Genomic DNA, 24406 nt, shown 5'->3' with positions numbered 1-24406 from the left:
CGCCAATTCGCATAAATGTACCTAAAAAGTAGCTCAAATTATCAAAGATAATTCATTCCGTTCAAATCTCTTTTTTGCCACATTGAACGTTTCTGTCAAAATTCGTGATGGATATTTTTGAGGGAATAATGACAAGCAATGTACAGCGAATGTACGAAGCCAAACGTAGCGCTAGTTTTACGTCCATTGCCACAGCAACCGAAGGCGCCAGAATTTACTACAGCCTGAGCTTGATGATTTTGGAGGAAAAGGGAAGGTTGTTTACAAATATTACAGAACAGAGACAAGAACTCTCAGTATCTCAGCTTGGCTTGTGTCTTGTGGTCTTTCCAGCTGCTACCGCTTGGCCCGGGGTGTCTTGAATTTGTAGGTGAACGATGGTCAGAAGTAAGTGCTAACGTTAGTATATTATTTTGTGGGTCTTTAGAGTAGTGTAGAGTAGACTTCTATCACGATCTTCAAAGTCAGTCGAGTTGAATATAACTTTTATCACTTGTAACATATAAATGGGTGTAATGAATATCGATTTTTTTAAAAATTAAAAGCATTTTTAATGTATAAAAGGTTTTTGGTTATCAATTAATCTAACTATGTCTTCTCAGTTACAGAAGATCTGATTCGGAAAAGGGCAGAACACAATGAATGTGAGATATATTCTCTGGAAGAAATCTCTCTCCATCAACAAGGGGTAGAAAGGTATGCTTTATTTGTGTCAGAGATCATCAGTTGATGGTTTTTGATCCCCCAATGTCCTGACCCTTGACCCTGTTCTACCCTGGGTCTTTGTCCCCTGGGCCCCATCAACCCATTAACAAGTGCAAGTCCAGGTCATTAACCCATCTATTTTTATCTGATAATGTTGACTATTCTTACGAATTCTGACCAATCCTCCATGTGCAAGAATATTGTGAAACATTTGTAACTAGAGTTCCACGAACACATACCTTTGCCAAATAAACCAGGTTTGTTATGCAGAATGATGTCTGTAGACAAATGCGTTACTCATTTCATTTTCTTTATAATTATATGCTTGGAGTTGGTTTATAAAATTTCGGCATTGATTATGCAAATTAGATCCCAAGTTGCAATTAATTGATATCAAATTGTAGCAAGCATTACTTAAGCTATTAGCATACCAAAAATCATGATGATCCTTTGATCCATTCTTGACTTATTCTTTTTCAAAGTCTTTAAATACACCTCTTACTCTCTTCCCTCTTTCTCAGTTACATATGTGACAACTTTGATGAAAGTACTATAATGGAATACAGTGGATTCATGAACATTTCCTAATCAATTATGCAAATTAGCTGTTAATTTGCATAATAAGTATCACATTATATTACATGCCAAAAATCATGACGATCCGTCAACACGTTCACATTTTCTCATTAATTATGCAAATGAGATCATCATTTGCATGGTAAATATGTATTGACATTTCTCTCTTTCTCAGCTACATATGTGACAAGTCCTATCATGGAATGTAGTGAATTTATAAATATCCTCATTAATTATGTAAATTAGCTGTTGATTAGCATAATTGGTATCTCATTATGTAGGTCTTCACTTACGCTACCTACATACCAAAAAGCATGATGATCCGCCAACATGTTCATATTTTCTCATTAATTATGCAAATGAGGTCATCATTTGCATAATTGATATCTATCGACATTTCTCTCCTTCCCAGCTACATATGTGACAAGTTTGAAAGTCCTATCATGGAATGCAGTGGTTTTATAAATTTTCCTCATTAATTATGCAAATTAGCTGTTGATTTGCATAATTAGTATACCATTATGTAAGTCATCACTCATTCTATTTACATACCAAAAATCATGACGATTCGTCAACACGTTGTAGAGTTATTCTCGTCCAAAGTTTGAAAGGAAACCGGCGCCTGCAGTTCCAAAAAAGCCGCTAGGGCCCAAACTCCCAGCACTTACTCTCTGCCTCGAGGGCTATCTACCACTTGAAAATCATGATCACAGCATGTCCAGAACAGGAGATATCAAAAATTGAGGTTCTGCTGCAGTACCTTAGCAAGCCGCTAGGGGGCCCATTATCGAACTTGACCTTCGTTTTCCCGACCCCTACCCACCTATCAAATATAATCGGGATACATCAAAGGCTTCTCGAGTTATGCTGTTAACACACACACAGACACACAGACTCACAAGCCTAAAACATAACCTTAGCCATTCTGGCAAAGGTAAATATTGAAAGCAGAGTAAAGCACAGTATTGATAGGGCTAATCTACTTACTTTTGACATTTAAGTAGCCTGCATAAATGTTACCATCAGATTGCAGTTTGTCTTAGTATTTTAAGTATGTGCTCTTAGAACAGAGTTGGACTCTCTGAACTGGCAAATCTATAATGTGGTAATATCGTAATGGCTCGATCAAAATTTAATTTCTCTATTTATCCTTTTCAGGATAGAACACCTGGATAGATGGTGCAGAGACCTGAAGATTCTTTACTTGCAGAACAATGTCATTCCAAAGATAGGTATGTACAATTATTGACAAATATTGGTCATGTGTTGTATAATTTCCAACATAATATAACCCAAGATGCTCATAGTAAAAAAAAAGTTGAATTTAAGAGATCCACTTATTCAGGGTGAGTAATACCAAAGACATGCACAGTTCACAGAGATGTTCAGGACATCTTGGGCTACTCTATATAATCTTTTCATATTCTGGAGAGTCACGAAAAATAAAAGAAGTATTTTTTTTCTTATGAATGTTGTCATTTTCTAAGCACTTGTTATGGAGTTTTACAGAATGTAGTTAAGTAGTATTAATGTAGGTTTAAGTTTTTAATTCACATAATGATAAGTTGCATTATTTCCCAGTTTCCTACAATAACAAATGACTTCAGTTTTTTGTCTTATTGGCAGAGAGCTGATTGTTTTCCCTGTAATTTGTACTATTTGAATGGCCATCATCATAATAGTCCACATAATACCAGATTTTTACAATGCATTATTGATTCTGTCCATGACAAACAACTTCAGGTTTCCTGTCTTGTCATTAGAATCTTCCCTTTGAGAATACAGAGATGTGCATCATGAGTATCACTTTGTTTATGTATGGCTAGAAGGGGCTAATCTTTATGACTTGGTGATGGAGTAGAGAGTCCCTATATCCCAGGGCACCGTGCAAGTCAGATATAATGTATCAAGTCACTATTGGTTTTTAAAATAGATGGCATAGAGCATCCTGTCATTTGATGGAATCCACTTTCTAATGGCCCAATTATGGTCAACGGCCCATCATGACAGGCAAAACTGGGCATATCTGCTATGGAAATTTAAACAATAGATAGAATTACATGTAACATTAGATTCAATCATTTCTTGAGGTGAGTACTAAGTATGGGTGTGCTTTGAATGTATGAAGAACATAAAGTCCTGGAAAAAACAAATGAAAATCATACACACCTGTTTTTTTTCTTAATTTGTCTTAGATTTAACATTCTTATGCATTTACAGGTAGATCTAACAAACAATAGAAATCTAGAATATCCTGCTGCTGGTTTATGATATTGATGTCAAGTTATACTTATTTACAAAATTTCAATATTCCTTTGTGGCTATAGATAAGTAGCCTACTAAATCAAATATATTACTTAAAGTTAACAATTCTTGTTTTCCAGAAAATGTTGGAAGATTGAAGAAATTGGAGTATCTGAACCTTGCCCTCAACAATGTGGAAAGAATAGAGAACCTAGAAGGTAGATACAAGCTGTATATAATTCTGATGGATACCCTAGTGTTGCAACCTTAAAAATCTACTAAATCAAATGTAGCATCAGTATTTCCACAGTATGCACACTTCAGATATCCACACAGCACGAAAACAACTTTTTAAGCAAAGTTTCAGAGATACGTATAAAGCCCTTAAAGGCGGAGAAATATTTCAGCAGATTTTAAGATCTATCAAAGGCATCGGAAACATACATTTGGCATTTACGGAAGATTTCAGCGTTTGTAAATCTAACTTAATCTGTTGTGTTTCTTCGCGTGAATTTTACATGTATTTTAGTATGCCGAAAAGACAACTTAAATGTCTTAAAAATATTTTCTGTTAAAACGGACAAATACCGTTTCTCTAGATCTGTTACAAAATACATGTTAACCGGCTAAGTCAAATGTAATAATCCTTTGTCTGGTGTTAGATAAAACATTGCGTCATCTGTTTTATAACAGTGGCAAGATTTACAGTCAAAACTGAAAATTATTGCGCTTTCTGGTACAAAATGTTATGTTTATAACTCAGCAAATACAAATACAATACAATACAAAATCAAATACAATAATCGTCTGTGTTTTTTAGCTATTCCGAAAGCGTTTGACGTATTCAAACTTTCTGTGCACAAGGTTTAATTCGAACAGGGAAGAACCTCTCACGGTTAGCTTATATGCGCTATTTTACGTTATATGAAATGTTGCGGATACCATGGTCAATATTGACCGAAGGATGCCATATATATAATTTATTTCGAACCGTCATTTAAGCAAAGAAGGGAAGACCTCCCCCGTTAATATATTTGCCAAGACGTATATGAAATGTTGCGTATTTCATTTGAACATACGACATGTTTATTCTTTGAATCCGCGCAGTTTAAGCGAACAAGGGGAGACCTCCCCCGTTTAGCTTATATGTTGCCAAAACGTATATGAAATGTTGCGTATTTCTTTTGAACATACGACATGTTTAATCTTTGAATCCGCGCAGTTTAAGCGAACTAGGGGAGACCTCCCTTGTTTAGCTTATATGCTGCCAAAACGTATATGAAATGTTGCGTATTTCTGTAAAACATACAACAAGTTTAATCTTTGAATCCTCGGGAGACCACCCCCGTTGTCAAGACGTATATGAAATGTTGCGTATTTCTGTAAAACATACAACATGTTTAATCTTTGAATCCGCGCAGTTTAAGCGAACAAGGGGAGACCTCCCCCGTTTAGCTTATATGCTGCCAAAACGTATATGAAATGTTGCGTATTTCTGTTGAACATACGACATGTTTAATCTTTGAATCCGCGCAGTTTAAGCGAACTAGGGGAGACCTCCCCCGTTTAGCTTATATGTTGCCAAAACTTGACGTATATGAAATGTTGCGTATTTCTGTAAAACATACGACATGTTTAATCTTTGAATCCGCGCAGTTTAAGCGAACTAGGGGAGACCTCCCTTGTTTAGCTTATATGTTGCCAAGACGTATATGAAATGTTGCGTATTTCTGTTGAACATACGACATGTTTAATCTTTAAATCCGCGCAGTTTAAGCGAACTAGGGGAGACCTCCCCCGTTTAGCTTTTATGTTGTCAAGACGTATATGAAATGTTGCGTATTTCTGTAAAACATACGACATGTTTAATCTTTGAATCCGCGCAGTTTAAGCGAACTAGGAGAGACCTCCCCCGTTTAGCTTATATGCTGCCAAAACGTATATGAAATGTTGCGTATTTCTGTTGAACATACGACATGGTTAATCTTTGAATCCGCGCAGTTTAAGCGAACTAGGGGAGACCTCCCCCGTTTACCTTATATGTGGCCAAGACGTATATGAAATGTTGCGTATTTCTGTTAACATACGACATGTTTAATCTTTGAATCCGCGTAGCTTAAGCAAACTTGGGGGCACTACCCCCGTTTTATCTATTGGCTAATACCGTCTCAAAGGTTTTATGAAACGTTGCCTTTTTCTGCTGAACATACGGCATGTTTGAAGCGCAGTTTCTGCGAACAGGAGGAGACCCTTTCCTTTTTATTTTATACCGCATATATGTTCTGAAATTCCAGGGTCTAAATCAGGGTGAGGCCGCCTGTTTTCACAAGTTGACACTCGAGCTAAGAGACGGTAGAAATCCCGACTACTGCTATGAATATCTCCGCGACTCAACCTCTGCTTGAAGAATAAGGATGTAGTAGGTATAGCGTTTTGTGCAGTGAGTTGTGTTTTCTCTATAAAACGGCAAGCAGTTCTTACTACAGGTAAATGTACGAAATATGTTTATTTCTTTATCTACAAGCAAGCGTCGAGAAAGAACAGTTTGTGCACACAGGCGGTGTCTTCTCGTGTTGCTCGTGTTTGTTTGGGTTAATTATGGTGATATGCGTGGGCAGGCAAGATGTAAATTTATTCAGCGTTATTTCGTACTCGCCATGGGGCGCACGCCTCCGTCCGTCCAAGGAGGTTGAACTTCCTTGGTCCGTCTGTGGCACAGCTGTGTCATGTGATAGGATGTATCCAATGGCAGAAAAGAGTGGGGGTTCAAATTTACGGGCCATACGTACGACAAGGAGCGGTTATTTTCCAGGCGTTCATTTTTTAAGAGAAGTATTGAAGAAAGTTTGGGCCTGTTCTAGCCCGCAAGTTGTGGCCGCGACACCGCTTTTACCGCCTAGGACCCCCGGTGACGGAATTTGACTCAAAGATACGAGGTGGCTATCATTCTGTAAAAGCTGTTGTTGTTGGAAATCGACACAGAATGGAAATCACGGCCCTTGTACCATCCGGATTAATAGAAGCCGACACTGCAAGCTGAACATGTTTCGCGTTCACAGAATCCAGGACCATCCAACAGCACGAGTCATATCGGCCACTACTCTAGATCTTACCGGATTCTTATTCCTGTGATGACCAGATGGAACTGTACATGTGTGCTCTTTTTAACTTACGCCGAGACGCTTCACCCGACACTGGAAATGGGACTGTGGACTGCTGCACGGAATTGCGCAACCGTTGTGATTGTTTCAACTGCCGACTACATCAGAATGAAAGGCCACAAATACTTAGTAGGCTGTAGGTTTTCTTTACTTTTCCATGTAATATTTTCTCGTAATTCAATAAAATTTCAAAGTTTCATCCATTGTATTTTCTTGCTATGAAATGTGCTAATGATTATTCTCCTAAAATGGCACGTATCCACACGTTATAATCAACTTAATGCACACGTATATGAGACGTACAGAGGGAACTTTAAACATGCCTTAAGGGTATTTTAGTACGTATTTATGACAACTTTAAGCTGCTAAAAAGAAAAATATAGACACATTAAATCCTCTTAATTCACACGTATATGAGACGTAAATAGGCTTTAGATCAAATAAACGTGAAGTTTAAACATGTCTTAAGGGCGTTTTAATAAGTATTTATGGCAAATTTAAGCTGCTGAAAAGGCACCAAAACACACGTTATAATCCACTTAATGCACACGTATATGAGACGTAAATAGGCTTTAGATCAAATAAACGTGAAGTTTAAACAAGTCTTAAGGGCGTTTTAATAGGTATTTATGGCAAATTTAAGCTGCTGAAAAGGCACCTAAACACACGTTATAATCCACTTAATGCACACGTATATGAGACGTAAATAGGCTTTAGATCAAATATACGTGAAGTTTAAACATGTCTTAAGGGCGTTTTAATAGATATTTATGGCAACTTTAAACTGCTGAAAAGGCACCTAAACACACGTTATAATCCTCTTAATGCACACGTATATGAGACGTAAAGAGGCTTTAGATCAAATAAACGTGAAGTTTAAACATGTCTTAAGGGCGTTTTAATAAGTATTTATGACAACTTTAAGCTGCTGAAAAGGCACTAAAACACACGTTATAATCCACTTAATGCAATTGTATATGAGACGTAAAGAGGCTTTAGATCAAATAAACGTGAACTTTAAACAAGTTTTAAGGGGGTTTTAAAAATCATTTACGACATCTTTAAGCTGCTTAAAGACAACGGGAAAACCGGAAAATAAGGACTAACACGGACCTACAGAAAGACCACTTAAAGGCAATATTTACGTACTCGTATAAGTGGTGTATAGATCCGTAAAGGAGGAAAATACGTCAACATTACGCATGGTTTCAGCATCCTTAAATACCGTTTTTCGTGCCGTGCCAGACTTTAAATTGAAGACATTTCTTGAGAAGGCCTAAATAACTCTTACTCTTAGGGTACCCAGCAGAGTTATAAGAGTTGAAGTTAATTTTAAAGTCTGTTTTATCTGCTCTGTTGGGAGAGTGGGGAGAGAAGGATGATTGATACGGTTGCTGTGTGATCACATCTAAGGTAACAGACTCGAATGTACATAACAAGTTTATTGATCTTTTTACTGGAAATGACGTACCCTGGGATTTTCCTTAAGCATGCACTCTGGCAGGCACTTTCTCTAGTTTGGGTTTGAAACCAAAGTCGATCATGATGATAACAACAAGCAATTAATTCACATTAGAGAGGAATCCGCTCCTGGGACTTAGCCAATCCCTACATGTAGATCAAGGTCGATTGGGAAGAGATGCAATCAGATAGACGACAGGAACTAATCAATCAGGCTTCTTCCAGCTGACAAGTAACTGAAGTTGTAAGAAGGAAAGTATGGATCAATCTACTGCATAGTTACATGTGTGGAAGAGATAGCAGACTGCTAGAGCTTGAATCAGACAGGCTCTAGCAGTAGGCTATAAAGTTCTAGGCTTTATCAATATTCAAATATTTTTTGACAACTGATGCTCATTGTTGGCTGGAAGGTATTGCTCCAAACTATAAGTTATAAATGTATAATATCATTGAATGAATGGATGGATGGATAAATGAATGAATTTAGCCATTACCCATACCTAAAACTCTCTTGTAAGTTTTAAAGCTGTTTTAGTTTGACCTTGTTTTATCTAGAATATGAAAGGTTACTTGTGGGTGAGATGATTTCAGCCAAAATGAGTTTCAGGCAAAAGATTGTATCTCCATCCCCTGCAGGCTGTGAGTCTCTGAAAAAGCTGGACTTGACTGTGAATTTTGTGGGTGAGCTGACCAGTGTGGAACACCTCCAACAGAACCAATTCCTGCAGGAGCTGTGAGTCGTTAGTCTGGGACAAAATCATACATTGTCACAAACAGTGTAATCCACTTCTAATTGGCAATAATGTACTTTTGAAATCAGTGTGATACACAAGTGGAAGAATTCAGATATTTTTCAATACAATCTGATAAGTGTTCATAATCAAGTTAATCCACTTTCAAAAAGTATGTACTACACTTTCAGAAAGACTGTAATAGTCATTTGGAAACTGTGTAAAACACTTTTAGAAAGTATTATGCTTTAAAAAAATGACGAAATACATTTTTTTAAACAGTGCAATACACATTAAAAACAGGGTGATGCACTTTTTTATAATGATAATAATACACTTATTACCATGCACCATCCATGTTTTGGTAGGTATCTGACAGGGAACCCCTGCACGGACTATGATGGTTACAGGCAGTATGTCGTTACCACCCTCCCACAACTTAAGGTAGGACTGGCATTGTTGAATATTAACTTATAATTCTGTATGTATAGCAGAAAGTTGTAATGACTTGTCGTCATGAAACCAAATATATCTGGACAATATGTCCAAAAACATAAATGTTCGGATTCATATTTAGCATTCAGGGCTGGAATTTCATTTTTGGAAATAAATGCAATGGTACATCTAACCTAAAAATCTTTTTTAAAGCTAGCTTAAAAATTTTTAGAAGTAATACAGCAGAAGTTTTCTTCTGGCACTTTAATGTCAAGAATATACTGTCGAAACATACTTTAGGTACATACATGTACATGTCACCCTTGCACAAAAATAGGTGCATCGATGAACCCACCAAATGCATTTGCAACCAGCACTTCAAGCCCTATCATCACATTACCAGTTTGTGAAAATATGATGTTGAATTAAAGTTTTTTCTTTTAAATCTCCAGACATTAGATGGAAAAATTATCCAGAAAACTGAAAGGATCCTGGCAAGACAGGTAAATTCACAAATAATTAGTTAATACAAATTACGTTGAAAAGAAAAAAAGTAACATAATTATGATTGTTTTCATTGGTAATTTGATCAGTACACTCTTGGAAGGAGCAGTTTGTACACTGTTAACATGCATTGGCATAATACCGGTCATAAGCCTTATACCGGTCGATTAAAAATAGTGGAACTTAAAGAGATCTACACATGCAACAATAGTTATTTCTGAGGTATGCACACTTCAGACATCTAGGAGTCCAATACATAATTTACAAAGCATCGATAACAATGCATTCGAAGACAACAAGGCCAAAAGTTTTCAGGTCATTTTCGGGGCAGGCGAGCTCGTCGTGGGACAAACACACTGTCACGTTCATCGCCAGATTTGTAGATAATAATCACATGTGCTCACGGCACAAGACGAGCATGATTCAACAGCAATCTTGAATTTCTTTTGGTGACCTACAACTCGTGTAAAAGTGTGAGGAACCGTTGCATTATCGCCCGGATCTACGGCTGAATGGGTCAAATTGAACGTACGCCGCCATTTTCCCGCCATTTTTAATGCTACGGCCAGCAGTAAAGTTTTCATCATAGCGGTTGTGACGGACCAAAATTAAATGAAAATTCTTGTCAGTATACGCCCATTTTCTCATGACTTTTTGTATGCTCATGCAGATTTTTGTTTTGTGCAACTTCTAACAGGAAAGAAAGGAACAACAGAGGATGTATTAAGGTACATAGCGGCAGTTAATTGTGCCGTGTTTCGTTCGGCCGGTATAGTGCACCCCCTTCCAACCACGCGCCCGTTCTCCGTGCAATTCCGCGGTGTGTTCCAATTACGATGTTATGTTTTTAGCAGGACCAGAGAGACAAAATAATTTACACAGAAGAAGTGGCAAAGGTAATCTGTAACAGCAACATGTAACTGGAGAAAATGATGCGTTGATCATTTGCCAAATTAGCATTGCTTGAGAAATTGCAGTAAACCGACCGGTATTATGCCAATGGATGTTATGTCAGAAGTTAGGTGTTCAAATTTCCATTCCTTCTACATATTCTTTCACTGTGTCTATGTTTTGTCCTGAAGACAGTAAGGAATTTGACATATTCCTGTAACAGTTGCACTTCACAACCATTGGAAAAAACATTGAGTACATTGTACATTTCAACAGGAATATGAAGAAGTGAGGAAAAGGATAATAGAACAGCAGAAGGAATACATCCAGAAAAGGGTAAGTTGTTATACCCCTATTTTCATGAAATGAATTTTACTGATTTTGAGCAGAGCAGTATTCTGAAAATATGACTTAAATGCAAATACCAATTTTATTTTCTTAAGGATGTTACTTATCGCCATAGAAAGTAGTTTATTGTTGAATTCAAGGACACGTTGTGGCATAAAAAGCTCACAGTAAGTGAACGTTGCTGACAGAATACATTAGTTTTTGATGTGATGATTACTACAAGACGACAAGCAAACCGCTGTGAATATTTCCAGTATTAAATGTCAAATACATGTATGATGCTGACAATAACATTTGTTTATTTTTGTGCAGCTGAAAGAAAAAGAGGAATCTGAGAGGAAAGCAGAGGCCCAGGAGGCCAGGACGGGTGCACAACCTGGGTTTGATGGAAGGTGGTATACTGACATCAACACTCACCAGTCTGACAGTAACACTAAAGATGGGGAGGGGGGCAAGGAAGAGAAAGAAGATGAGGAGTGAGTACAGTACTATATCATATTCCCAAATAGAGTAAATGTAAAATGTCAACTATGAGTTGTTCATTCCTGCTTGAACAAAAATACATCTATTGATGGCGAAATCATGTTATTCACTTGACATCAAAGTTCTGATGGGCAGCACTCAATATTTTCTAACAGGTTCTGGAAACAACAAGTTGGTTACACACCTGAATCTCGCCTGGAAATCCAGAAGAAAATAGAAGAGCAGAATCGGAAGAAGGAGGGGGTTGAGGAGTAAGTGTCGTCTCATTGTACCTTTGCCAAAAAGGTTTTCAGTATTATGTGTAGTATTATGGATGTGTAGTATTGTGGATGAACAGCCTGAGTACAGTAGAAGCTAACTAATTGCATTACGGCCTATCGCATACTTCGGGGATCTGCATAAAATTCTGAAAACCCAAACCATTCACCCCATTATAAATGTAATGGCATCAGGGTTCTCCCCAGAATTTTATTTTTTAGTATAGTGGAGGGGCTGGCAAAAATAACCCGCAACACTTTCATGAAAATGGGTTCATTTTGCACTGACAAAGGGTGTCAAATACTACAAGCCTTAGTATAATATACTGTTGTTATTCCTTTGTTGTGAAGTGGCAAAACTACTATTGTTTTGATCATTGCTCATTCACAAGTTTTTGCAGACAATGCTGACTGGAAAAGTGATGCGACTTGGTACAAAAATCTGTGAATTGTCATTAATCTTAGCAAAACTAACAAAGAAAATAGAGAAGAAACAAACTAAATTTGAAAAATAGTATAGTGGAGCTGGCTGAGAGTATAGTGGAGGGCCTCCCTTATTCCACTCTCTGGAGAGAACCCTGGGCATAGTTGCATAAGACATTGTGGCATACTTTGGGGATCATATTAATCTACTCTTTTCTTTTCCCATAAAAGTGATCAACCTAAGAGGCAGAGAAATCTGTTTGCAGAGGATGGCAGACCCTATAATGTCAATGAAGCCAAGTAAGTGTTGTGTTATAGTTCAACGCTGTGGCTATTGACACACTCAGTGTGCCAATAGCCAAACAGGCTATTGACACACCGAGATGCCAGTCAGCCAATCAGAGCTTGTAACATGCCTTTCCGGCAATATTTTACACAAGCAATAGTTGATTAGACATTGTTCGGAAGATTAGACATTGGAATCTTTGAATCTTGGAATGAACGGACGTATTCAAGTTATGCCCTACATCTGGATACCTAATAATACAGCGTTCATCGTGTATGTATGACGTAGCGTAGTGGATAGAGCGTTGGCCCGGAAATTCATGATACCAGCTACGACCCGGTTCGAGTCCGCGCCGGAGTTTTTTTAATTTTTTTTTTTCAATTTTTCTTGTCCCTTTTTAAACATCCATTTGATATAAGAATATTTTATATATAAACAACTTTTAAAGTTTCTGTTAACAATATAAACCAAAAATAACACTGACCACAAAACATGTCATAATTTTCGGCCGTGTGGTTCCGGCGCTATCGGCAGCGACTCGGAAGAATATTTCTTTCACATTAAAAATAATGGAGGTAAAACAACAACTATAACTTCGCTTCCTTAGTGATATAAGTTTTGAGGCCGAAAATTCTCCAATATGGCAGGAATTCGTCGGTAAACACAGCTGAAAACGTGTTCCTAACCGATCCAACATGGCTGCCATGATCACATGCGGTGACAGTAAAACTAGCACCCTATATGATAGCAGATTCCGATGTTTAAAATTGTGCCGTAAACACGTGAAAAAGATCGTATTTTGGGTTGATAATGGACACAGGATGCCATTTGTATTTTTCAGAGTGTTGATTCTCAAATATAATCGTAAGATTTCCTCATTTTAGTGGTTTCTATCACTGGGTGTGTCAATAGCCTAACAGGCTATCGACACACTCAGTGTGCCAATAGCCTAAACAGGCTATCGACACACTCAGTGTGTCAATAGCCTGTTAGGCTATTGACACACTGGGTGTGTCAATAGCCTCGCTCATAGTTCAATGAAAATATTTTATGTAGTGTGCCAATGGCCCTCTTTTGCCATTGTATTATATCTTATCACGATTATGTCTTTTGTATGTAGTGAGTAATGTAACATCAAGAAGAATATTCTCTGTACTAATCTCCAATGTAGGCAATACAAAATGGCGCACTGCATTCACTGGTTCAATGTTATGAATTACTGGTATTAATTTTGTCATGACTGCATCTGTCTGTATTCATTTGTATTTTGTATCCTTATCTACTGTATTCAAGAGAAAAGCAAGCTTTGGCCATAAGTAATGGTTGAGATGCCAATAACTAATAGTGAGATACCCATATCTATCTGTGGTTCAGATGTTTCAAAGTGCAGAATAGCCATTGTGAAACTTTTCTTAACTTTTCAGGGTGGACTTTAACTTGACAGAGAATGAAGATGACAACACTCTGCAGTTGGATGTTGCAGTGTTCAGGTCAGGCTTTGAGTCAATGCATTTTGTTATCTTCTTCTTTCTCTACACTCAGTAAATATCTGTTCACTCTTGGCAGCAGTAAGCCTTTGATTGAATTGTGGTGAGCAGATACTGCAGTAGAAGCTGATTTGATTGAATTGAGGATTATCCATAAAACAAGACCAAAGTGTTAAATTTTGGTTGCAACTGAAGTGGATATACTTTTACTAGTGTCAGTGCTAGATGGATTCTGAGGGCATTTTAAGCCTTCCAGTGTTGCAGGCCAATGAAATCAACCGTAGTCTTCAATGTCAGAGCAAACCGCATTGGCCTTTCCAATATGCCCTTACTTTGTCATGCACAGCTTGCTTTTGACATTTCAGCATGAATACATTGATACTTGGAAGGTTAGATGCTTTCTTCATTGCAGAATTTCACAGTTCATGTTCATGAACCAAGGAGGTTATACTAAGTTTTTTTTTCTAGTACTCCTTTGTTGAACTAAGGCAACAATACTCCAGATATATGCCCTTTCCTGAGTAAGAACAGGTCTGAACAATTGCTATACTACATGTACTTAGTACACAAGGCCAGATCATGATAAAGCTTTTACCAGACACAGGTAGACTGCCAGTGTTGTCTCAAGTGGTAAGTAACCCCTCTCCTGCTCCATATGAATCAAAATTGGATCTAAAGGGTGGAGATGCTTTCTGCTGACAAAAATGGCTGCCCTTTTAGAGTTGGGGTGCTCCATTGTGATTGACTGAAAATGAAACCATAGTGAGGCCACATTGCACTACTACTAGCTGCTTGGAAAAGCATCATGCTTCACCGCAATTGAGGATGACTGCTTTACCCTTTATCAAATGTCACACAGGTACATGGACACATCCCTCATGGATGTGGATGTCCAGCCTACATATGTCAGAGTCACCATCAAGGGAAAGGTATGGAGAAGCCACAACTTCCAGAAACAAAAGCTATGTGATAAACAATTGAAGACAATAGTTGAGGAACAAAGTGCTAGTCTCTGTGAGGCAGTATAATTTACCTATGCTAAACACATACATGAAATGATATGTGTGCTAGCTTCAATTTCATCAAAGAACATTGTAATAACTGTGCATCCACTCTGGATAAAATCATCAAGTATACCTGGATAGCATTATCAAGTATACAGTTCACATTATGGATTAAAATGCATGTACTATAAACAACTGCCTACTCAGTATATTATTCAAGATGAGTATGGAACGTTAATAAGACTGTAATGATATTCATGCTCTTTAAACTTAGCCTGGTATCCATCTCTATTTCCTTGCCATTGCCTTGTGCAAGATACTTTTCCCTTTCCACCATCTGGACAATAGTAAAACAATATGTGTAGTATTTGCAAATGGTTCTTTGATAGAACCATAGTAGCTAAATACACAGGGATACCAGGCAACTTTAGACTAAAATTAACTGGTTGCACATCACTTTCCCCACAGATCTTACAGTTGCATTTACCAGAGGAAGTCAGACCTGACTCATGCAAGGCTGTTCGTTCGCAGACAACTGGAAATCTCCTCATCACAATGCCCAAGGTCTGCTCTTACTTACAATGATATTACAATCAAATAAAATATTAAATCAGTCTTGGATGTAGATGCTCCTACAAAGAACTTGTCCTAAACTCTGTTTATATTTAGGCACTTTCATGAACAGTGATAAATAGCACTGCCTATACATGGTTGAACGGTACTGTCCTTGGTGCTGAACAGTGATATTGATGCTTATACAAGGTTGGATGTTACTATCCTTGGTGCAGAACAGTGCTTACTATGCCTTGTTGTATGACACTGTCCTTGGTGCTGAACAGTGTTAATGATGCTTATACATGGTTGTAAGGTACTGTCCTTGGTGCTGAACAGTGGCCAACCTTGCATTGTTGGAGGGTACTGTCCTTGGTGCTGAACAATGTTATTGTCACTTATACATGGTTGTATGGCACTGTCCTCAGCGCTTAACAGTGTTATTGATGCTTTTTCATGGTAAGATGGCACAGTCCTTAGTGCTGAATAGTGTTATTGATGCTTATACTTGATTGGATGGTACTGTCCTTGGTGCTTAACAATGTCATTGCAACTTATACTTGGTTGAATGGTACTGTCCTTGGTGCTGAACGGTGTTATTGATACTTATACATGGTTGTAATGTACTTTCCTTGGTGCTGAACGGTGTTATTGATGCTTATACATGGTTGTATTGTACTGTCCATGGTGCTTGACAGTGTTATTGCTGTCTATACTTGATTGGATGGCACTGTCCTTGTTGCTGAACAGTGGCCAATGATGCATTATTGTATGGTACTGTCCTTGGTGCTAAACAATCAGTGATGAACAAGTTAGCCCACTGAAATATATTGAAGACAAATATAAGATTGTTGCAAGTACAAAAGTTGCATGATACTCAAAATCAGTTTGCTCCTACATAGATGGATATCCACGAGTGTAAAGGCAGAATGGCATTACTGTGTTTATTGAAAAACTGACTTGTGTTTTTGTTTCTTCACATTATAAATCTTGTTTGTTTCCATGTTTAAGTGCCATTCCTTTGATATGCAATCAAGTGACATGAATTTAAGCCATCTTCTATAGAATAATTGTATAGCCTCACTGTGCTGCACATGATCCTTACAAAAGTATCTATAACTCTAATTTCAACTCGTAAGTAAATTTATGTTGGTAGAATCCATTCCAAAGCCAAATTTAAACTGCAATTTCCAACACAAAGAAGAATGTTCAAGACTAGATTTTCGACTTAACAGCACACGTTTTTGTCAAGGGATTATGCCTTTGAGTCAAAAATTGAATCCCAAACTTTTTTCATTGTGTTGGTAATTACAGATTAAGTCAAGCTTCAGAATTCTATTTCTACTTTTCATTGGATAACAACTTGTTTCTTTTGCTTTTTGACGCAGGCAACCCAGGTGGTGAAACCCCTTAAGGTCAAACAAGACAAGGATAAAAAAACCAGCAAGCCTGCTGAGCCCCCCACAGGGAAAGCAAGGCAAGCCTTTGAAAGACTGGAGGTGGACCCTTCAAAGAGTAAAGGTGTAGACTTTGCCGCTATCACAGCAGAAAAACACAGACCAACAGCACAGCCCTTCGGGACTGTCACATCCCGGCCTGTGGAAAGACCAAACAGCGAGGACTTTGTGGACAATCTTGATGTTCCTCCGTTGGTGTAACCCAAGGTGTTGCTTCCATTTCTTCCTCTTTGTTGTCCAAGTGCTGAAAATATTCTCATTATGTGTTGCTACTTAGCTCATTTTGAGGTTCACAGCCATGTCCTTCATGTTGACACTTCCCATGGGCATCTCGCTAATGATGGCAATTACCTCCCTTTGCTACATAAAATGGAAGGATATTCTGCTTCAGGGTCAGAAAGCAGCCAGGCAACTAATGGACACTGCACCACTATCTGTTAAATCAGAGGAAAAGTCCTATGTTAAGTTCTCCAGGCTACAACTGACCTTACCAATCTTTTGTATCTTAATCCCTTCAGTGAACACGGAATGTCCTTGTCTGGAACCTTATGTCAACAGACTTCTGCAAAGGCTGCACTCCAGCCATGATTTCAGCGATAGCAACTGTCTGGAAATTCTCAAGACCACTTATACCCAACAAAACTATATGTTATCGTGAGTCTTTATCTGGGAAATGGCCATTGGAGAAACCATTGTGATCCCCTTGGCTGGCTAATATTGAGTGTACAGAGAGATGGATGCTGATGTTAGAACAGATATGGAGGAGAAACCAATAAAAGTTAATGTATGGGTGCCTGGGGTCGTACATCGATGAGGTTTTTTTCCTGAAATGATCCTTCTGATAGGTCATGTTGGGAATACTCCATGCCATCAGCATGTTATATTGTCCATCAAGCAAAGTGATGAGATTGCCTTACAATCAGTCTGAAAAGGAGTGCATGGAAGAAGTTAGCAGGAGTTTTGAAACAATCAGACACAGACATGGCTGTATGACCCAAGAGAATTTAATATCAGCAGAACTGAAGTTCAATGATTGTAACAATTGGAACAATAATCAAACTGATCCCTGTATACATTACATTGTAATAGTGTGCAGAATACATTTGAGAATATGGGGGTTGCATGCCAGATGCCTTCATTTCCCATATTGACCAGCTGTACATTTAGTTGTCACATTCATTTCATACTCAGTCATATTCCTGTGTATTCTATCTGTGAATGCAAATGTAGGAATAGATAAAACATTAAAAAGATATGATATGTCTCTTTGCTGGATTAGGCCATTATTATAGATGGGATGTGCTTAACTTGTTCTAACTCGTTCTCAACAGCTCTGTCACAAAAATGTGCTTAATTCATAACAAGCAGTGGCCATGGTAATTTTCTCAGTTAACATCTCAGGAATCACACCAATATGTGATATAGTATTCTTCACACAGCAGAAGAAAAGGTTCTGTTGCAGACCCTGCAGGATGTGTTTTCTGAAAGCTACTGCAGTGGGTTCTGACAGCTTGCAGAGGTCTGATTGCAAAGCTTAACCAGAACCCAGTGTTCTACTGAGATTTGTACATTCAAAATTTCCACATGTTAATGAATGAGCCCTCTCTGTCTTGTTGACATGATATTTCAAGACTGACACATTGCCCAAAGCTCATATGTTTACAATACTGTAGGTACCCTTGCTGAGGTGATGACCCAGTTAGATTCTCCATATTTTTTCTGTGTAGAGCTTTTTAAACTACTCAAAGGTTCTTTCTGACTAATTTCCAAGCAGATCTTTGGGGGCAGGGGGCATTTTCATAATGTTGATTCGATTAATCAACTCTGCAAGGGCACCTATATGTATAGTGCACATATGTAGTTTTGGCCATCATGTTTCATCAGTCTTGTAATATCATAAAGGGCTCATTCATTAACATGCAGATATTTTGAATTCAAAAATCTTTCTTTAGGGGGACTGTGTCTGAATACAAGGCAGGGAAAATGTTTTGATTTTTGTCAGGGAGATCTGCTTGGAAATTATTGTCTCTATTTTCTCTTCCTATGGTTAATCACTTTTTTTTAAAGGAAACCAAAAAACAGAGTTGTACTTATCTCAGTGGACTTTCTTAGAGGCAATGACAGCAAAGATATAGTGGGAACTACAACGTAGGGTAGACCAGTGATTGACTTGTTTTTTCCAATCTGTTGCTTTTGTCATGAATGACATTGGCATTGTAAATTTAGCTTATTTGTCAGCATCTGTGAAAACACAGGAAGCACCAGTGTGCTTCAAAATTAATGTCTGTCAACAAAAATGTATTGTTGTTACCTGCAATAGTGATGAACCAACTTGCCTATGCTAGTGAATGCCACAATAACTGTTACCTTGACTGTTACTTCCAGTGAACAAACACTAACATACATGCTAGGAATATCTCAAGGTAGCATTGCAGCCACTGACACATTTTGAACATGTACATAACACAGGTTAAAATGCAGACATTACTTAAACACATTGCCCAGGTATAACCCTGGATGTCCTCAATCTATTCAAAGAAAATGTACTGAAGATTAACTGTGCAAATAGAGGTCTTGCATCTAAGTGTTTGTCCAGGCACTATACACAGTAGTCTAAAGAAAGTCTATACCTTGCCTCCTGTCTAGCAATTTGCATATTTTTAGATAGATCTCCATAGAGTTCGGCTCTTGTTACCTGACTACTAATTGCATATTCACAGCATACATACTTAAGGACTGTTGTCACTTCTGTCCCCCTGTCCTGCAGGAGAGGTTCTGGCACACACAGCAGATTAGATAAATGGTAAACATTACACATCTCTTTGATTTGAACCATTGTTTTATATTAATGTTTGCAGGGCGCATTGAAACCCGCCCTAGTGGCAACATGTCGTTCCTGGGTAAATATATAAATGAAATGAAATTGTCTTACTTCTGATTTGTAGTATAAATATATAATAAATAAAACCTGAAAACCTTTTGTTAAGTCAGAGATCGTTAAGATTTTTACTTTTATTATTGTGATCTTGGAGTCAGTATGGACACATTTTCATGTAGATTTTCCATAAAGCCAAACAAATCAGTGATGAAGGTAAGGCACAACCACATATGTTGACTTTAAATCTTCCTTGATACATGGTACATGCCACTTAATGGTAGACTCTCTGTAACTAGGTGAAGAGAGGTCAGTTCAACTTTTTTTCACAAAATGTTTCTTTTTTATTCTGCCTCAAATCATGGTAGAAACTCAATTTGATTTTGACTGCTTGCAGTTTTTCTAAATCAGATTTGAAATGAGTAGAGATTAGGGCTGTGTAGCTAAAGGTAACATGAGGTTTAAGGTACAGGTCCAGACATGTAATTAAATGATTTAACAAAGTAACCTATGGTCTTCGATGATAATAGAAACAGTAAGCAGAATGTTACGTTCAAGGACTTTTGGTATCCTGTGCAAAGAACCTGCTCTCGCAAAGGATCCTAGAATCAAACATGAGCTAAAATGTTTGATTTGATTTGTGGGCATCAACTATCATAATTCCAACAGGTGTCATAATACTGCCACATCCAAAAACATTGTTACTGAGGAGGTTTCAAGGTTGTCTTGAACACCTAAATATCAGAAGTGTATATACCTCAGGATTACTGATGCTGAATTTGTACATCTCTTTAAATCACACTGCATGTGGTGGTATTATGGCATCCGTTTAAACTATGATGTTAATGTTACATTGAATTTCACAGTTTGGATTTTTCATGGTACTGGCTCTGATACGCAGTCCTAGTAGAGATATATCTAATCTGCTGGTGATGGGTTACCCATGGTAAGTCCTGTGCACCATTGATATACATGTACATCCTAATAGTAATATGTTAGCATTCCAATATACTAACAGACACATGCTACAGATAGCCTTATCACAACAGCTTAACAACCAACCAACCAAGTGGTATCTGCTGGCTTATTAGTCCCTGAAACTTTTGATATGCTAGTTATAATGTTACGTGTTCTCTGTAGTTCACTACAAAGTTTTACACAGCAATGACCTTGTGTATTCAGCTTAGATGTCTACATTAGCTTAACTCTGGACATAAGGACGGCACATGCTAATGCTCAGGAGACGACATAGTAAAAACACAGATAGGTATTGTCGGGGTGGGCATAACAAAGATGCTAGAAAGCTCATCAAAAAAAGATAATTTTTTTCCAGCAAATGTAGTTTGTAGTCACATACTCCTCAAAGATCATTGTTCTCAACACCATCCTGCCTTGGCCTGCAGAATAACTGCATGTGCCAATACACACACAGGAAACATTTATCCATGTCTTGTGACATCATGACATAAAATTCAAGGGCGAAGCCATGGATTTTTCCATCTCATTGCGTATCTGCCCTCAATTACCTTCCAAACAATAAAGATAAAACTTCATCCCAGGGAGACTCTATATCTTCTACAGACATGTATGCAATGTGTCTTGATCACAAAAATGCTTTACACTAATTTACAATACATGTACATGTACCTTTTTGTAACATTGTATGGTGTTCATGGCAAAGAAATATCCGGTATGTGAGGTCTGTACAGGTAAGTCACCTCTAAACCAGTGGTTATTGAACACACATAGATAGCCACCTTTTGCAATATGTATAAGACCATTGACTGATTTTTCAAAAAGCGTAATGTAGGACTAGTATAAACAGATTTACATGGGAATCAAGTCCAGTTACATGTAGTCCATATGTATTTCTTCTCGTCTTTTATCCTCCAACTTCTAAACTATAATCTACATTACCGTTAATTTACATGCAACCAAAGAAGACAGCATAGATTTAGTATCTTACATTTAGCATACACTATACACATCGTTCTAGACAGTTGGACAGCATTTGCTTCGGACATCATCCTACATTCACAGTGACTGCCAAAGACTAATCCCTGGGATATCATCTATACATCAACATGGCTCTCTAACTTATGGCTTCACTCTCAGCTTGGTCAAGATGGCTTTGAGTACTCGTCCTCTGGGTCGTCAATGTCAATCGTTAGCACATCCCCCGTCGGTATGATTTTGATGGTCTTGTACTTAGGTACCGTGATGACCTCCTTCGGCGGGACGCTGGGGCCGCCGGATCCGCTGGGAGTCGCACACAGGCTCAGGTTACTCCGACTCAGTTTGCTGTGAGATTTGCCTGAAGTTCAGGGGAGGGAAAAACAAGTTGATTGATCAACTATAAAACCAAATCTTACTTCAGTTAACGCTGGTTCATCTTTATCCGGGGGTAACCTCATGATATTCGTTGTCTCTAAGAAAAACGTATTTAAGGATATTAAGTCGACGGACGTTGGTTTCAGATCGGAACATTTTGAAAATATTGCAAATTTGAAACCACTGTCAGACTTAATACACCTATTAAAAATGTACTGTTTTTAAAGACTGGATAAAGGTCACACAACGGACAAAGGTGAACCAGCGTTACAGATCTTTTATTCATTTGTTTAAATGTATTTGAATTTTCAATTCGCTTCTTGAAGTATCCTGTTTCTGACAAATGAAAAAAGAAAAGCTGGTGAAAATGTAAAGATGCGTGAGAGTTGATACAGGAATGATTTTGTGTTTGACTGTATTGAGGGAAAATGATAATGCATTCATTCACATGGTTGTGTCTGACTTGCTTGTTTAATTACTTCAGAAGTGTAATAAGTGTAAACCTGCTATTTTGCAGTTGATTACAGGTTAACTACAGGTTTTGCAAGTATAGCAAAAACTTGTATTGGTGTCATTAGCATCCATGGGCACTGCCATATTGACTTGTGATGTCACGGGCCAGCATGCTGGGAAATAGGGCACCTACCATACGTAGTTGGGGGTGTTGATATTTTCTTATTCCTCTGTGCTGCAGGGCAGGAATGTTATACTTGTGATGAATTGATTTGGGGGTAATGGAGCTGAAGCATGAGTAGATTGATTAATCTAATAAGAACCTACTTTGCATAATGAAGTTTGTACTACATGAAAAGATTTGAATTTAGTGTTATCGGTAATTAACGGAATTAAGAAGTTATATTCGTGAATAAAATCTAATAGTGAACAAATTAGTACCTCATGGTATGGATAGTTACTGTTCCTTATTTAAGTAAATTTTGTAAGACACTGCTACATTAATAAGAAATCTTTGGTTAGTGGTACATGATAGGGTTTTCATGTCGTGTAACTTAGAGTAACAATTAACATGTTACTCATGAGTTATGCCAGTATCATCATAATTTGGAAAGGGTAATGAGAAATGCATCTTTTTTTAAGTTTGTGGTTAATGATACTACTACGTCTAGTACCTGAGACACACAGGAATTATGAGAGTTGATGTTTAATTCTACCATACAATAACAACACTCAATGCAAAACCTGTCCATGTGTGAATTTGCTCCTCAGATTACAGTTTCTAATGAGTACATTTCTGAAATGAATTGCTACATACTCAGCAAATGCGTTATTATGAATATGTTGAGCACTAAATATGTCCTCACATAGGCATGCAGACTTGATAGAACATAGGAGTGAAATGTGAACTAAATTCCCCTGAAGGTTTCTCCTGATGTTTTATCAAAATGTCATGGAACCTAGCCCCATATATAGTAACGTTATGTAAACTGGCAGCTGTGTTTGACAGCAGGTGCTGTATGTGACAGCCTTTCTTAAGAAACAATTGAAAACAATTTTGGGAATTTGTATATCTTGGACAGAATGTTTTCATTAACTGTTTGATGGAATAATTGCCTTCTCCTTTACATCACGTCACCATATACATGACTATTTTTTACAATATTATGACAAACCTGACGGACATCCAACACAACACACACATGAAATACCCTTCCAACAACTAAAGAGTTTGAGAAAATTTGCCCATACCTATTCTGCTGAGTCTCTCCTGTGCCACCTCTTCCATGTGCTCTCGCATTTTGGGGTATTCCCGCAACACTTCGTTGAAATGGTCGACGTGGAGCGAGAACAGATTGCAGTAAGTTTCTGCTCGGATGCTGGCCATCCGTCTTTCCCGTGTCAGTAGGCAAATTTCTACAGAGGCAAGATGTAAAATTTCATGTTGGTATTCATCCTACTGCAGGATTAACAAGAGTGATGTTTTCATTGTTAAACGATTAAAGATAAATTCTGTCAGTCAATATAATGCTTGGTTATATAGTGTGCTATGTAATACCCCCCAGACTCTGAGACACAACAACAGACAGACTGTTCAGCGGTCAAAAATCTTGTTTATTAATTAGTTTGTTTTGTTGTCTATCAAATCAATACTATCATATTGAATTTGTAATGAGACATGAAGGTCATAGAAATCCAAATTCGCCACCCAGCAGTCGTTCAACAGCCTCCATACAGTGTAA

General features: G+C 37.8%; 2 protein-coding genes across 10 annotated transcripts in view; one reads left to right on the top strand and one right to left on the bottom strand.

Annotated features, from left to right (window-relative positions):
* The first annotated feature begins 160 nt into the window (after positions 1–160).
* The window catches only part of LOC118410029 (protein tilB homolog), a 26984-nt gene continuing 2738 nt past the window's right edge, over positions 161–24406 (top strand). For 3 of the 5 annotated variants that reach the window (XM_035811493.1, XM_035811491.1, XM_035811492.1), the window contains exons 1-15: positions 161–387; positions 603–696; positions 2440–2513; positions 3666–3743; positions 8784–8880; positions 9247–9322; positions 9766–9816; positions 10985–11044; positions 11369–11532; positions 11695–11790; positions 12451–12519; positions 13930–13995; positions 14852–14921; positions 15465–15560; positions 16937–17212. In XM_035811493.1, the coding sequence (XP_035667386.1) occupies positions 378–387; positions 603–696; positions 2440–2513; positions 3666–3743; positions 8784–8880; positions 9247–9322; positions 9766–9816; positions 10985–11044; positions 11369–11532; positions 11695–11790; positions 12451–12519; positions 13930–13995; positions 14852–14921; positions 15465–15560; positions 16937–17206 (1371 nt within the window). In that variant the 5' untranslated portion in view covers positions 161–377 and the 3' untranslated portion in view covers positions 17207–17212. Of the gene's footprint in view, positions 388–602; positions 697–2439; positions 2514–3665; positions 3744–8783; positions 8881–9246; positions 9323–9765; positions 9817–10984; positions 11045–11368; positions 11533–11694; positions 11791–12450; positions 12520–13929; positions 13996–14851; positions 14922–15464; positions 15561–16936; positions 18260–24406 lie in introns of those variants that run through there. The other 2 variants (XM_035811490.1, XM_035811489.1) reach the window with 2 other exon arrangements.
* The window catches only part of LOC118410026 (potassium/sodium hyperpolarization-activated cyclic nucleotide-gated channel 2-like), a 26422-nt gene continuing 21472 nt past the window's right edge, over positions 19457–24406 (bottom strand). For 4 of the 5 annotated variants that reach the window (XM_035811484.1, XM_035811481.1, XM_035811480.1 and 1 more), the window contains 3 exons: positions 23916–24080; positions 22858–22899; positions 19457–22194 (listed from right to left, as the gene is read on the bottom strand). In XM_035811484.1, the coding sequence (XP_035667377.1) occupies positions 22001–22194; positions 22858–22899; positions 23916–24080 (401 nt within the window). In that variant the 3' untranslated portion in view covers positions 19457–22000. The remainder of the gene's footprint in view (positions 22195–22857; positions 22900–23915; positions 24081–24406) is intronic. The other variant, XM_035811483.1, reaches the window with a different exon arrangement.

The sequence above is a fragment of the Branchiostoma floridae genome, chromosome 2 (assembly GCF_000003815.2).
Source record: "Branchiostoma floridae strain S238N-H82 chromosome 2, Bfl_VNyyK, whole genome shotgun sequence".
Taxonomy (NCBI): domain Eukaryota; kingdom Metazoa; phylum Chordata; class Leptocardii; order Amphioxiformes; family Branchiostomatidae; genus Branchiostoma; species Branchiostoma floridae.
This window is presented reverse-complemented; position numbering and strand designations above follow the sequence as displayed.